At 36.8% G+C, this 15,138-nt stretch overlaps 1 protein-coding gene across 4 annotated transcripts in view; it reads right to left on the reverse strand.

Annotated features, from left to right (window-relative positions):
- CDC42BPA (CDC42 binding protein kinase alpha) overlaps positions 1 to 14,981 on the reverse strand; it is a 189,823-nt gene extending 174,842 nt beyond the window's left edge. For all 4 annotated transcript variants that reach the window (XM_085325807.1, XM_085325806.1, XM_085325809.1 and 1 more), the window contains exons 1-2: positions 14,480 to 14,981; positions 13,488 to 13,709 (exon numbers count right to left, since the gene is read on the reverse strand). In XM_085325807.1, the coding sequence (XP_085181933.1) occupies positions 13,488 to 13,683 (196 nt within the window). In that variant the 5' untranslated portion in view covers positions 13,684 to 13,709; positions 14,480 to 14,981. The remainder of the gene's footprint in view (positions 1 to 13,487; positions 13,710 to 14,479) is intronic.
- Positions 14,982 to 15,138: the final 157 nt, after the last annotated feature.

The following is a 15,138-nucleotide window of genomic DNA, read 5'->3' on the forward strand; positions in this document are numbered from 1 at the left end:
CCCTATCTATCTGCTAATTAAGCCAAGATTTGACTAAAACCCCAAATCTCATTCCGTGGTCAAGCAAGGAAACGAAGGCATTTCAGTCAAGCTCACCATTTCAAAGCACAGATTCATTCATGACCTTCCACACCTGACTACAGAAGATGGAGTAGAAGGAAAGTTTCTAAAGTCCTACTATATCAAATTAAGGATAAGAACCTTAATTCACCACCATTTTACTTACAAAAACTAGATGTGAAACAGTAGAGCTAGTCCCTCTTCATTTTCAGGAAACATGTGCAAGGGCTGGCTGTGACAGTAGACCATGAAAGGCCAATTCCATCTCTCACCACACTTTTAAACAAGAACTCAGAGATGCTCACTGCCCACTCTCCGATTCCTCTAGTTCAGGTATTTCATAAATAACTACCTTGGGATAGTTCAACAACTTCTGCCATTTGAATTAGGCAGAACAAAAAGAGAAATTAGTGATTTGTACTACACATTTTCCAGTAGAAAAAAATAGGTAAACACAAGTTATAATAAAACAGCAAAAGAATCTCACTCAAACATATTCTTATTAAATCCTCCAAAAGTAAATCATGGTAATTTACTACGCAAAAAATAACGCTACATAAATTACACTGTGCCTGGGGGAGTAGTTGCTATATATAAAGCACTATGTCATGAATAAAAATTTAGCATTTCTATACTGGCATGTTATGACTAACTGTTGTAAAAACATACCAACAAACCAACCTCAGACCACCACCCAGAACATGTTTAAAAGACTGTAAGGACAAAATGCAGGAACAAAATTAAATAAAAACATAGAACATCTACCTTAATGGAAAGTCCACTGGAACCAGGAAACGGTTTTACTTAGCACAGTTGCTTTAAAATCAGTCCCTCACAGGGAAACTCAAAGGGAAATGGGAATAGACAGGAAGTAGACACTCATGAGAATCAGGTAGGAGAAAAAAAGAAGCAGGGGGTGGGGTAGCGAGAGTTTCCTGATTCACAGAGGTGATAATACAGCAAAATTACCTACTTATGCTGTCCTACTACCTCAGCTGGCAACTAGCAACAAGCTTATCATCAGAGGAGTCGCATGATCCTTCAGTTGCGATTCTTTTAAGAAATATCTATGCCCATACAGCTTTCCAGCAGGCAATCCCCAGTGTTAGGTGAAGACTAATTGAGAGTTTCTGGTTGCCTCCTTTACCATCAGACTTGACTTCTGAAAACACACAAAGTTTTAAAGGAGAAGTTTCTACTGTATCAATATTATATACAAATCCACTTTCTTCTTTCTGAACTTAATTTCGTAACCTACCTATCAGTTACTTGCTCCAGCACTGTCGAGAGTCTTACCTAAAAACCACTCAAGTCAACAAAAGTCCTATAGCCACATAGTAAATGGGATACTAGGTTTAAATACACATTAATTACATAAAAGATGTTTAGACATTCTGGAWCAACTTTCTTGAATATCAGTGGCAGTGCAAGCACTGGCACTCTGGAAGAGATTTTGAAAAAAGTGAGATAAGAACTTCTGAATGAGTTAAAAGAAGCTTAATTTTTGTGGAAGTCCAAGTTCAACATACACAAATAGTCGCTCAAAACACAATTCTGGCAAACATCCACCTGACCACTGCAAAAAAGAGAACTTCCCTTATGAGAAATAAAACAATTGCCACTGTTCTGAACTGTACTATACTAAAGTTTCAGGAGATGGAGGAAAACAGTCTAACAAGATCACAGAACTAAGTTTCCAAGTCTGCTGAGCATATTTCTCAAATAACTACACCATGAAAAAGAGCACATAAACAGCACACTGAAGATTTAAGCAAATAAAGAAAGCACTTAAAACACACAGAAGATATAAACCACCTACACTTTGAGGAATTTCCACAGTAAACAACAATTCTAAAAACTTGGGAAAAAATTTGGAAAGAACACACACAAAGTTGGATCCTAGAAACTGCTTTGGACTGAATTTTTGAATGACTTTTAGCAAGTCACAGCTCTGCCTCCATTTCTTTGTAGAGATGTTTAAGATGCTAATAACCACCCACTTTTCTCAAACAGATTTTCAAGGCAATATACTCAAGTGCCCAGTATTTCTGTAAATTACTTTCACAACAGGAATCACACTACCTAAAGAGTAAAGAACAATCACAATCCACTCAAAATGTAGTATACACTTTAAAAGTAAACTTTAAAAAAAGTTAAAGCAAAATAAAAGAAATACTCTCTCTGGACAAAAAGAAGAAAAAGCCATAGTACTTCAGCCCTAGTTTTCAATGCTTAACCAGTTAATACCCTCAAGTGGCTTGGCTTTCTTTAAAAGTTCAGGAGCAAACAAACTGCTTTAATACTGTATGGGAATCAATGAATTAACTTCACATTTCTATCTTCTAAATGAGAGCAGAATTAGGCTTACAGATGTTTTCTTCTTCCTGTCAGACAGACATCAAGTTTTAGCTCACAGCTACAAGTTAATTCCTACCACTTGAGGTTTAAATAATTTTATTGTGAAAAAAATGTTTACATATACTTCTATCCATATATGTACACACACAAATTCTTCTATATATCATCCAAATCATTACACTTTATAGTTTCACATAAACTTATCTTGTAGGACAGATAGCCTTCCTTTTCAAAAATCCAGTGGAGATCCATCTCCGTTCAGATGTCTTAACTTTCTGAAGTCCTGATACAACAGCTATGACTGGGGAATGTGCCTTTCAGTAGAGATTATGTCAGCACTTAAGTCTCTCTAAAAGAGAAAAAAGCAGCAGAAAAAAAAATAGCACTGAAGTCCTCAAGTGCCAGCCATAGAAGAATAAGGCATGACATGCAGACACTAAGGTAGAGAGCATCAAGGAGAAATTGAGTCTAGTCAGCAAGTCCTAGGTTGAAACTGAGAGGTTCAAAATATCTGCAAAGTGCAAACTTACAGACTTTAGATACTTCAATTTTACTTTAAAACTCAAAGTGAGAAAGAACATTTGGTATTACATGACACACACAAAATCTACATTACTTTATAACAACTCCCCCAGACATACACACAGAGGACTCCAAAACCTCTCTAATGAGTGTTTAAGATTAACTCAAAGCATTCAGTTTGATGTGCTTGACCTGACTCCTAGTGAAGCTAATGGAAATTCTGCCATAAGCTTTTTAGAGGGGGAAGAATTATCAAAAACAATGATTAGCATACTAAGAAGAAATCCTTGTAGCCTCGCAAAATTACTTCATTTGCCATCTTCCATTTGCTGCACGTTTCCTCTGCCCCATCCCACAGGAAACGATTTTGTATCCTTGACACTGCAACAGTGGTAAAAAAAGAAAAATGACCTTCACACCCTTTAACTCTAAGAGAATGTGATTTCACATGCTGAGAGGAGGTAAAGTCAGAAAGAACTGGGTAAAGCATGCTTGAAAGAGACTGAAAAAATCAAACTAAAAGCAAAAACAAATAGTAGTCTAACACTGCAAAAGTGTTACAAAGATTTATCAAAGTCTTCTTCACTGCCTTAGAAACTCTGGGATAACATCAAACCTACTGTATTTTATCAAATAAAATACTTGCCCCAAACAAGTGAATTAATCTGTTCTTAACAGACCTTTAAGTGAGTCATTAGAAAAAAATGGTTTTCTTAAATAGAAGAGGRGAGGGGAGAAGGGGAAAACCATCAAAAACCGTAACCTGTCTCTGAAGTGAGGGACATATGGCACAAAACTATTCATCATTTATAAAAAGAATAACTCAACATATTGAAGTTTTAAGAACAGTCAATTCTCAGCAACATATTACACAGTTTTAAGGTGTTTAAAGGCTTTTGTAAGTATTATTATGATCACATACTTCTTTTTTGGCAGTGTAATCCACATGACAAGATAAAGTAAAAAACATTAAGACTGGATTGCTCCCTTACAAAGAAAACTTGATGAGGAAATTAAGGAAAAAAATGAAGTATTAATAACAGGAATTTCTTGAAGGAGACACAAATCCACTGGTAATTTCAAGGATCACAATGTTAATGTAATATGGTCAGCAAAAAATATTGAGTAATTCCACTAAGTAATCTTGAATTTTGGAGAAAAAGATTGTAACAAATGTAAGTAGTATGTAGCTAGACAGCAAATCAGCACCTCCTTACCCTTGTTGCACCCTCTCTTTTGCCAACAGTAAAGTACTAGACTACCACTGATGAATTCAGCTGGCAGCTCTGACAAAACACCAACAAAGAGACTTTGCAGGTGTTAACATTAGCTCAGGCAGCCTATACTCAGTAGCATATTTGTACAGACACTCACAGAAAGAACTAAGAAACAATGCCACTGGAAGCAACTAGTTCCCATTTCACCTTTTCTCAAGTTAAAATTTTACTAGAGGATCAAGTTAACCAAGAAACAACCAGCTTAACAAAATTTTGAGAGTCTGGATTATCATCAATAGAGATACTTAGTCATTTTTTTTTTCCAGAGAAAGATGTAAGATAATAAAGTATTAAAAAATATAAAAAACCCTACTAAATATTTAAAAACAAAAGCCATACTTGACTTTACTTCAAAGATTAAATAAACTACTTTTGTAAAAGTACAGAGGTTTAGAATGCATCTTTCATTAGCCAAAGGCAGTCCCTAGGTATGAAGGAAAAAAAATGTACTATTAAAAAACCCAAGCCTTTTAGGGCAGAAAGAGCACAGCTAAATGATAACGACTTTCTCCACAAACTTCTATTCATGTAGGAAGCTGTTTCCACAATTTCCTAACACATCAAATCATGCAAAAACAATTCTCTTTTGTACCAGTCACTACCAGAATTATAAAAGAATCCTTCTTAAATTATAACATAATAACATAGTGCTCATCAAGTGCCTTCCAGAAGTTGTGGGAAATATAACACAACTGTTCCAAGTCTGTTAGAATAAGAATCCTTGTATTTCAATTAAAGAACATAAAGGGAAAGCATTTTTTAAAAAATTAACAATATTATGCCAAATACCACAAAACACACAAATAGACATAGAGATTCTTCCAGGAAGCCCATCATTAAAACCAGATAACCATTTTGAAGATTCCTAATCACTATTATAAGTTTTCCCTTTTACAAAAGAAAAAAACAAAGCAACTGTTACGGAAACAAAAAACTCATTTAACTTCTACACCAAACATATGTCAGAATAAGCTGCTAATGTCAAAATTGTGTTTCAAATACAACCTACAACCTCCTTGTATGGTACTTGCACTGTTAGAGGCAGCCTCTACACTCAGAGTGCAGGTCCACAGTGCAGTTACAGTCGTACCTCTCCCCTCTTTTGTACATGCACTAATACGATCTCTGCACAGAATTGGATCAAAAGACTTAAAAGCTTTTTTGTGGGGTTAGTTTTTGACCAGATTAAGTTTCTATGTTCACCTAAGCATCTGCAAAACAGGTATCAGTGGCAGACAGGATTTAGCCAACCTTAAGCCACCATCAAGCCAGTCGCCACCCAAAATAACACCAGAAAGCAACAATTAAAATACCAACTTTATTTCCTCCTCTTCTTGTTACTATGTGTCTTGCAAAACATTCAAATAACAGAATGCTTTATTTACAAAAGGGAGCATAGTAGAGGTGAAAGAGCGTTGTTAATGAGCAAAGAGTAGGAAGTGTCCTGGGACTATGGTGTACCAACAGTATAAAAGTCATTTTCTTCAACCACTTTGTACTCACATAACTCAGATGTTTGCCACTTTTTCTAATACTTTTAATACCTTAAAAGAAAAAAAGAAAAAAGAAATAAAAACTATATAGCTGCACTCTCGCTCTCTCACTTTACTTGCTTAATATTTAGACCACAGGAGTAAAACAGTTCACAGCCATAATAGCCCAGGGCCCCACCTCTACAAGAGCTTACAAGTAGAAATGATTCATATTAGCAAATCAATTGATATGTACCAGCTCTAACAAGATAAGTAAAGTGTTTACAGAAGACTTCTATGTCACGACATACAGAAGATTCTATGTGTACATGTGTATATCTCTGATTAAATAGACAGGGGTTCTTTGTTACTCTACACACAATGTCTGAATTACAAACTCAAGCAACAAAATGGTGACAGTTTGGAGATGACAGTAGATGTAGGGATGCAGGGCTTAAATAAAAATCAACATCAGGAAACCATCATTTTGACCATGGAAATACCAGGCTGACACGTGGCTGTTCTAATGGTATTAGAAAGACAAAACTGCTGGCTTGGAGGAAAAAGCAACAAAATGGAAGTAGGGGAGAAGAGAAAGAAGAGCCCTCAACTTAAAGCAAATACCTTAAAGCTTTTTAAGGAAGCAAGTTACTGATAAAATAAAAATTAAAAAAAAAATAAAAAGGAAAGGAAGGACTACTCAAAAATGGAGACCTGTGGGCCCTTCACTGCCTGTGCAACCTGTCAGTCACAAAAGCCTGAAATAAGGCAGGATTATAAGGTGGAAAGAATGAAAAAAGGGCAACACTGAAAGGGAATACTTTTTTAAAAAATTTACTTTACATGGCAAAAATGCTCATGTATCTTCCACTCTGAGAATGAGGTAGTACTTCCAGGCTCCTGAGCTAAGATGACATGGTACACCTCCAGTAAGGTGCTCACCAATAAGCTGATCCCTAAGAATAAAACTGTGCAACAGAACTAATTTAAATTAAACTGGAGGTCTGCATACTGATAAGAAAGAATTATTCAACACAAAATCTCAGGAGTCTGAATATATCTCATGTGGATTTTATCCATGGTGACCGCTAGTAAACCTAATTAGACTGTATTACTAGAAATAAAGCAAACTGACCTGTCTGAAAAGAAGGTTTTTGTGGTTATTATAAAGCCTAATGTCATGTTTAAACTATTTGAAATAAAAATCTTGTAGTTAACAAAAGATTGCACATGACTGACCTAATTCACTTGCATTTCTTAAAGATTTTAGTCCACATTAGTAGCATTCCCAAGCCTAATGAGGATTTCAGAAAAATAATGTTAAGTTAGACTATAGCAGAACAAAATATTCTAGTTGTCCAGCCAGAAAAATAAAATCAAATTAAACTAATATGAAAGTCATGCAAGAGTAACCTCTGCTTTGCCAAAAGATAAAGCTCAGAATCTAAGGAGTTGGTCTTCTCCTTTAATTCCGTTTCAACTGTCCACATCGCAGTACCTTTTTAGTGGTGTTTTACAAGTTGGCATCGGGTTCTAATTGCTTGGAGGTGATAAATTTTTACTGTGTTAAAGTAATTAGGGATGCTGTGAATGGGCTAACACTTTGCAAAGACATCATTTGCAATGTAAATTTTCAGAAAATTATTAGGAAAAAAACATTTTCTGGGGATAGTAGCCTGCATCCATTTTGTATCTAGAGATTTTATATCTGTAAATTTTAATTGCAACAAAAATTCAAAACACTGGCACTTTTGACTATCCAGCTGCAGGTATGCCTCAGAAATGAAATTACTTCTATTTACTGCTGCAATTCAAAATTCAAGCACTAATCTTGACATGTAAAATAGATCTTCAAAAASAAAGGTAGTCCCTTTCAATCTTTGTAAAAAATATCCCAGAACTTTTTAACCATACTGAATCAAATAAGCTAACTAAACTTAAAGTGTAACATCCTATCTTTAGTCAATCATGAACTAACAACATACATCAGTAAAACTCAGCAGAGAAGGAAGTGAGAAAAAGACATGAGGAAAGAGTTTTATCAGGTACACATATGCACAGCATCATATGCTATGCAAATTTTAAGAATTCAAATACACCTTTAATCAACTTCAGTAGAGCATTTTACAATTATGATCATCCTACTAAAACTATTGGATTAACACTTTCACAGGAAATGTCTTATTAACAGGAAATTGATTACTTGTGCCACGAGGAATATAATGCACAGTTACCAGACTAACTCAGATAATTATATTTCTGCATTTGTCCACGTTGGACCAAAGCATGCTAGGAATTTCCATATGGAATAAAGGCATTCCTAAAACCCCCGAGGATGAAGTATTAGTTGCGAGTGTCCAGTTTTATATCTGAGCAATAAAAAAAAAAATGACACGCCTGCCATAAGTCAGTCAATCCTGTACAAGTATTTCAGAAGTCCATCAGGCAGTCTCTGACTACCTGCAAACTTCCATATTCCAAACAGCCTTTAAAAACTTTAAGAAAAAATTAAGATGACTTGAGGTACTGTAAACATGTTTAGGAAACAAATGGGTATCATAATGGATTAATGCCTTGCTCATCTGAAAACTGGCTTTAACCCTAATGTTCTTCTGAATGTGAATTGAATGTTCTCACAGTTCATTTGATCATGTCATAACTGTCAATTAACTTACAGTAATTAATTTGTATATTTACTTAAGTTTTAATTTTTATCTTGTAAAAAAAGGAAGAGATCACAGTTAAGAGGCACAAAGGTCAAACATGGAGCTACCTAACAGTAAGGTATGCATAAGCAACTGTACTTTGACTTACTTTCCTGTACTTCAATTTTTTTATTTGTATTTTTTTTAAAGTAACTCAGTATAAAACTGCTTCTCTATAAATGCTGTTTGCACACTATTCTGAAATATATAGATTTGAAGACAGTCTCTATTTAACAGCACTAAAGAACCTCTTTCTTTCTAATCATTAAAATAAATTGTTAACTTCAACGACATAAGAGAAACAGGTTTATGTAAACAAGCAGTTAAAACTCATACTGCAAACAATGATGTAGAAGTTTATTTGTAAGCTTCTAAAACTATAAAGACTTCCGCCTAGATGGATCCCTCTATCTCCATATCTTCTAATTGTAGGTGGAAAAAAAACACTCACAATTAAAAGTAGGCATATGCTTAAATACTTGTTAAGTGGCCTTTTACAAGCAGGATGACCATTCCTTTCTAAAAAGTAAATGAATAATTGTTTTTCATATATGTCAAACCAAGATGTGTTCCCAGTTTTATGACTATATAGTAAGAAAAAAAAATGATAATTCCTAAAACATGAGTTTTTTGAAAAAATCTATTTCTAATGGGTTAGATAGTACTAAGTATCAAAGGCTATTTAAAAAAACAAGGAGATCTTAGAGAAGGTTCAACAATTTTGCTACTATCTCTGCAGAAAATAGGGCCTAAATGAGGAATTTTTATAAAAGTTTGTTTTGTAAACAGACATAAACAAACCACATCTGATCACTCTTGTGATTTCTTCCATTGCTGATAAACAGATGAGTAACACAGAGGAGGGGCACAACTCGTACCAGCAAGCTTTTTCTTTTCTATATATTTAAAAACAGACCTAAACTAGAAGAGATGTACCATTTTTTTCTCCAAGAACAACTCCTCCMAAAAAACACAGACAACCTCTCCAGAACTTGACAGAAATAGTTTTACCATGATAGAATCCTCTTCAAATGGCTATAACGGATGCTGCACATCTGAATAACAGTATGAGGCCAACAATGACAGTCTAGTATGTGACCATAACAGCACTGTAAAAACACCACATTCCAGTTTTATTAGAGATAAAATGAGAAAAATTAACTTCATCGGCCAAAAAATGAGAGTGAGCACTTACAGTTTCATACAAGAGAGAACTAAACTGAGACTTCATTTTCAGCTGTTGATAGTGCTCTCTGTCTTTACTCCCTTAAATCTCCACATGTTTTCTAGTGTTTTCTCTAGTTATCTTTTAATGTATCCTAAATAATATGGCTCTAGTTTCTCTTTAAAGCTATTTCAAATCAGTGCCATTATAAAGGAGGCTTTCTAAAACAAAAATATTTTTAAAAAGATTTTTTTCTACCACTCTTATCTTCCAGGTTCAGCATATCAGCTTGCATTACCTCCCTCACAGTCTTGAGTAACAGTGGCAACTCATACACTTGTAGAAAAGAAAAAGTAACATGCTTGGAATTCTCAATAGCTGTTCKTGGTAAGCTCCAGTTGCTAAAATTAGACAATCCTTTTTCTAAACCACAAACACAACTAACCATCAATACAGATTAAAATTAAAACTAGCATCAAATATGCAGAAGAAGTCAAGTCCAAATGTTTCATTTCCTTCTTGTCATCTCAAAACACGCCCTGATTAACTGTCAGAACTCAAATACATTGGTTGTCTTTGCATATTAAATCCCTATATAAAATAAACAACAAAACCAAATCATCTTATTCGCATGTCACAAAAGCATTAACATAAAAATAAGCAAAGAAATTATGTTTTTATCTTATATCAAAAAAGGATTTTGAAAGTAGTTTCTAAATCACAAAATAATCAACCAGACACTTCAAACTAATCTAATGTCAAGTATCTCAAGAAGCCTGAAAACCTGCCCCCCTTCAAAAAAGTTAGCCACACAATAGAGACTTTACTTTCTTCACTTACTGAGTTAAGACTGTAGCAATACAAAAGATACAAAAAAAGCTAAGATGCTCATCTGTTTTACCCTGCTTCAATTTTTAACTAATTACAGAACTAGGTAACAGGTACACAAAATACTCCTAAAAGATCCAAGGACGAGAACATGAAGCTTCTTAATTCTTCTAAATACAGCAACAGGCACATGGCTACGACTAAAACCATATTAGCTTTTCCACACCAGAACACCTCCTAACTCTCTTCCAAAGAGTTTTGAATTGTGCTATTAATATTCAGTCTTACATGAAATGTGGTACATAACATCTAAGGTCTAGAACAGTTTAAATAAAAATAAAAATCCACAGACCAATAAATAAAACAAATAAACCTCATAAAACCAAACAGCCCCACCCTGAAACAACACTACCAAATAGTAGAATAAATTCTACTAGCACAAAGCTAGATCAAATTGTTGTTTTCAACAGGAGTCTACCATCTACCTATTAGAGGGTTTTTTTAATTAAAAAAAAATCTTATTTACTCCTAGAAAGAGTAATGTAAAGAAGCAGTTTAACCTTAAAAAGAGGAACAAGGAGTAAATTTGTAATTTGTAAATTCACAAATACCCCAGTTCTTCTAAGTATTTATGCATCTGCTCACAATCATTCTAAGACTACCCTCAACAACTTCAAATTGACAACAAAACAAAACAAAGCAAATTTGTGAATGCTTGGGTCCTCTAGCACAAGCCCATAGAATGTTTTTCCAAAACAGCAACCAACTGATCCCAGTAGTAGATACATTAGGCACTAAGATTATTCCACTGATGCAAAGTACAAGTTAACACACACTTTATTTTATACTGTTCATTCAAAACTAAGAGTGCTTCACAAACAGCACTTTTCAGAACTCTCTGGTCTCAAACTGATATTATTTTCCTCACTGTTCAAATATGAAAGCTGAAAAAAGAGCTGAAGGCACTTAAAACACTGAGTCACTGACAGAGGCAGGGACTGAACCTATAATCTCTGGCTGACAGCCTTCCACTTTTACAACTATTCAGTATACTCTGACTTCAGATCACATATAAACTCTTACTAATCAACCCCTTACATTGTTTCCCCCTTTTCTGAAAAGATAATATGCACGGTTATGATTATATCAAGGAACAGGGCACGCTTAGTAGCTGTATTCCACCCGAGAGCTGGAGTGTGTTACATATCTGTGAGAATCTCATTCTGCCGACTCCCTAATCACAGCAGAACTGCCAAGGACTGATAGCTTCTCTAGGAGCGCTAGCTTCAGAAGGGACAACTCATGTGTGTTTGCAGAATAAAGACATCATTCATGTGGAYGCTCACAACACGGTACGTAGTAGGAGCCACTGCTCCTATATTTCACCACACAAACCCTCTCGAAAACCTCCAGTTAAAAACTTAGATAACAGTGCTGGTAGCAGACAGAGCACTCTTGCAACTCAGGCTTGAAAAGGGGAGGAGCTGCTCTGATGTGAAGGTTAAGAATCCTGCTAGGGCATGGTTGGAGTGAGAGAGCAAAGTAGTAGCAGGAAAACAGGCCAGCAAGAAATCGTATTCTAGCCATTCCAAAATAGAGTGTTATTTCATTAGCAATGTATCAAATCCAATATAAAAAACATCAGGTACTACTGGAAGCCTGGAAAGATGCATTCATTTATCCAACAACTATCATTAAACATATCAGCATTCACCATAATGGATTCTGAAGACTTCATTATTCTGACCATATTGATATCTCTTAACTTTTTAGAGATCCAGGATTACAGGAGACAGTATTGCCAAATGTATTGCAACATACAGTAAATTCTCACATAAAAATTTCCTTTGAGCTACTGATTTTTTCAAATCTTTCATAGCTTCTGTATGCTCTAACGTCAATTTTAGAGTAAAAGTTCATCAGAATTTTTAATTACTATTTCCTCCTTAGCTAAGATACTATCTGGAAGAACTATAATGAATGTAAGAAAACAAAGACCAGTGCGATATGAACAGTTTAAGAAACTTAATTACCAAGTCAGATGTCAATATGACCACAGCCAGGAGCAGAAAAATAACACACACACACAAGTCCCAAGTTGTTAGATCAGTTATCAAAACAATGCCTTTCCTCAGTGACTTCGTTATGAAGAACTCCACCAGTTAATCAATCAAATCCTTGTTCCACATTTTGAAAATGTGTCTTTTTAATACAGGCAGCCTGCTGATGTATTTATTACAAACTATAGATGATAAATGATTCTAAGTGTAAATGCAAAACTACAACATGACTTTGAAGTTTGAAGGCCACATATAGTAAGTGTATGGTATAAAGTTCTAATGTCAGATTGTATCTTCCATTTTGCATCTATACTTAAAACAAGGAAGAAAATAAATTAAAAGAAAAAATAGAGACAACCAGTCTTGTGGCAGCTTAAGGAGAGCTGGATCAATTGTCATTCATCTGTTTTGTTTAAAAAACTATAAATACTACAAAACCATGCTAAAATAAGATGGAAATGGAGGGAAACAATTTTATTCTGCTTTTCAATTTTATTTTCATCAGAAAAATCAATCTAATTAAGGTAGCAATGACTTTATGCTTAAGAAAAGAATGTATTGTACTCCATTTTCACAGACATTTCAGAAACACATCATTTAAGATGCCAAAAGATTTTTTTATTGGTCAAGCCTTTTATTTTAAAGTACTACAGATTTGACCGCAGGTGCAAATCATAGGATTGCGTACTCATCTTTTTCCCAGGTATCAGAGAATTTATCCCTCATCCTTCTAAATTCCCAATAACTTCAGGATACAAAACTCAACAACTGGGCCTAAAGGCAAGCAAATATACCTCATGTACCAAAATCTGATCCATGCAACAAAGATTTTCTGTTTTATGTGCATACCTCAACAACGAATAACCATCACAGAATTCTTTTTACCACCACTGGCATGTTTAAATACAGTAAAACCAATAACACTTCCCAGTAAAACGCTGAGTTATAAGCAATCCCCTCTTACATATAAATAGCAGACATTACAGAAAGCAGACAAGAACATGGACAGATGTACACAAAATAAACATACTCAAACTTACCCCATTCTAGATACTCGAGGATATTCTTCTCTCTTCTCAAAGGGGAATTATTACATTCATCATAAAGGCAGATGAGTATATCCAGTAAGGTTTCCACACTGAAGCACTGCCCGTTAGTCTGAGTTGGCCCATCCAAAATAAACTGTTCCAGCTGCTTCAAACGTACTTCTCCAGACATGGTTGTTTCAGTTTGCATTAGGGTTTCTTTCTTAATTATTATTACTTTTTTAAAAAACAAAAAACAAAAACCAACTTTTGAAAGTATTGTTGTTTAAAAAATCAACAGTATTTCTTAAATGAGTGTCAATGTGGGGTGGTGCTTAACTTATAATTCACCTCAGTGTTGCCAGCCTGAAAATAAATCCTACTAAGTTTCAGACACACATATATAGTGTGCAAGTGTGTGTATATAATGCATATGTATAGAATTTTTAAGGAAAGAAAAGTTATCCTAAAAAAAAATCTTTTAATGTGTTTAATAGGAAGGAAAAAAAATATAGTCACTTCTGATATAAATAATTAAAATGAAATTCAACCAAGACTGACCAACACCAGTTTTATCGTGTATGTGTGTATGTACATATATAGGTATTTATCTATTCAAAACGGTCTTCTCCTTCATCCAAAATTCAAATCATGCAACATAATCCTGAAAAGAATCCCACTGCATCATTAAAGTGTAAAAGCCCCATTCAGTTTGCATCAGCATTTCAGTTCCCAGAAAGGATCAGGGGAGGAAAAAAAAGGAAAAAAAAAAAAAGAAGAAGAAGAAGGAAATAAAAAAGAAAACACGTACAAAAAGGAAGGGGGAAACAAAACGCGCACCGGAGGGGAGGCTACGAGCGCCCCCCGCCTCCGCCCGCGCCGCGCCGAGGGCGCATCCGCGGCCGCGGCCCGCGCGTGGGGGCGGGGAGCAGGTCCCCGMGGCGCAGCCCCTGCTCGGGGCGCAGCCAAGTCCTGCCCCGGGGAGCCGTTCCCGTCCTCCTCCTTACCGAGTCTCCTTTTAAGGCTTTTCAGTGATTCAAAAAAACTAAAGTCTTCATTTTTTTCACCCCCTTCTGCTCTGCTGCGCCGAGGGGCGGCGGCGGGAGGCAGCCGGCGGGATTAAGCAGCCCGCTACGCGGCGGYACCGCCGCGGCGCGGGTGGAAAACGCTCATAACCCTGTCAAATCCTTCCCATGGCTGCGGCGCCGTCCTGCCCTCCTCCTCCTCCGCCGGCTGCGCGTCCTGGGGCGGGCGGGCAAAGCGCCGGCGTGCCCGCTCCGGCCGCACGGGGCGAGCGGCGGCGCCGGCCGGGCGAGGAGGCCTCGGCGGCGGCTTCACTGCCGGCGGCGGCGGCGCGATGCTCTCTCGGCTTCGCCCCACCGGGCAAAGGGCATCTTCCTCCGTGCGTGCGTGTGCGTGTGCCTGCGCCTGAGTGTGGGGAGGCGGGAGGACGGCAGGGAGCGGCAGCAGCCGGCGCTCTCCCTCCCCCGTTTCCCCCGCTTCCGTGCCCTCCTCTTCCCCGCCGCTCCCTCCCTGCCTGCCTGCCCCCCTCACGCGCAGCAGCCGCCGCCGAGCTCGCAGCAGCCCAACATGGCGGCCGCGGCGGGGGGAGCCGCCGCCGCGCAGCACCGCAGCGCGGGGAGCCGAGCCCGGGAGCCGCCGCTAC

This window comes from Rhea americana, unplaced genomic scaffold, assembly GCF_003343005.1.
Source record: "Rhea americana isolate MKP2758 unplaced genomic scaffold, rheAme1 scaffold_123, whole genome shotgun sequence".
Taxonomy (NCBI): Eukaryota; Metazoa; Chordata; class Aves; order Rheiformes; family Rheidae; genus Rhea; species Rhea americana.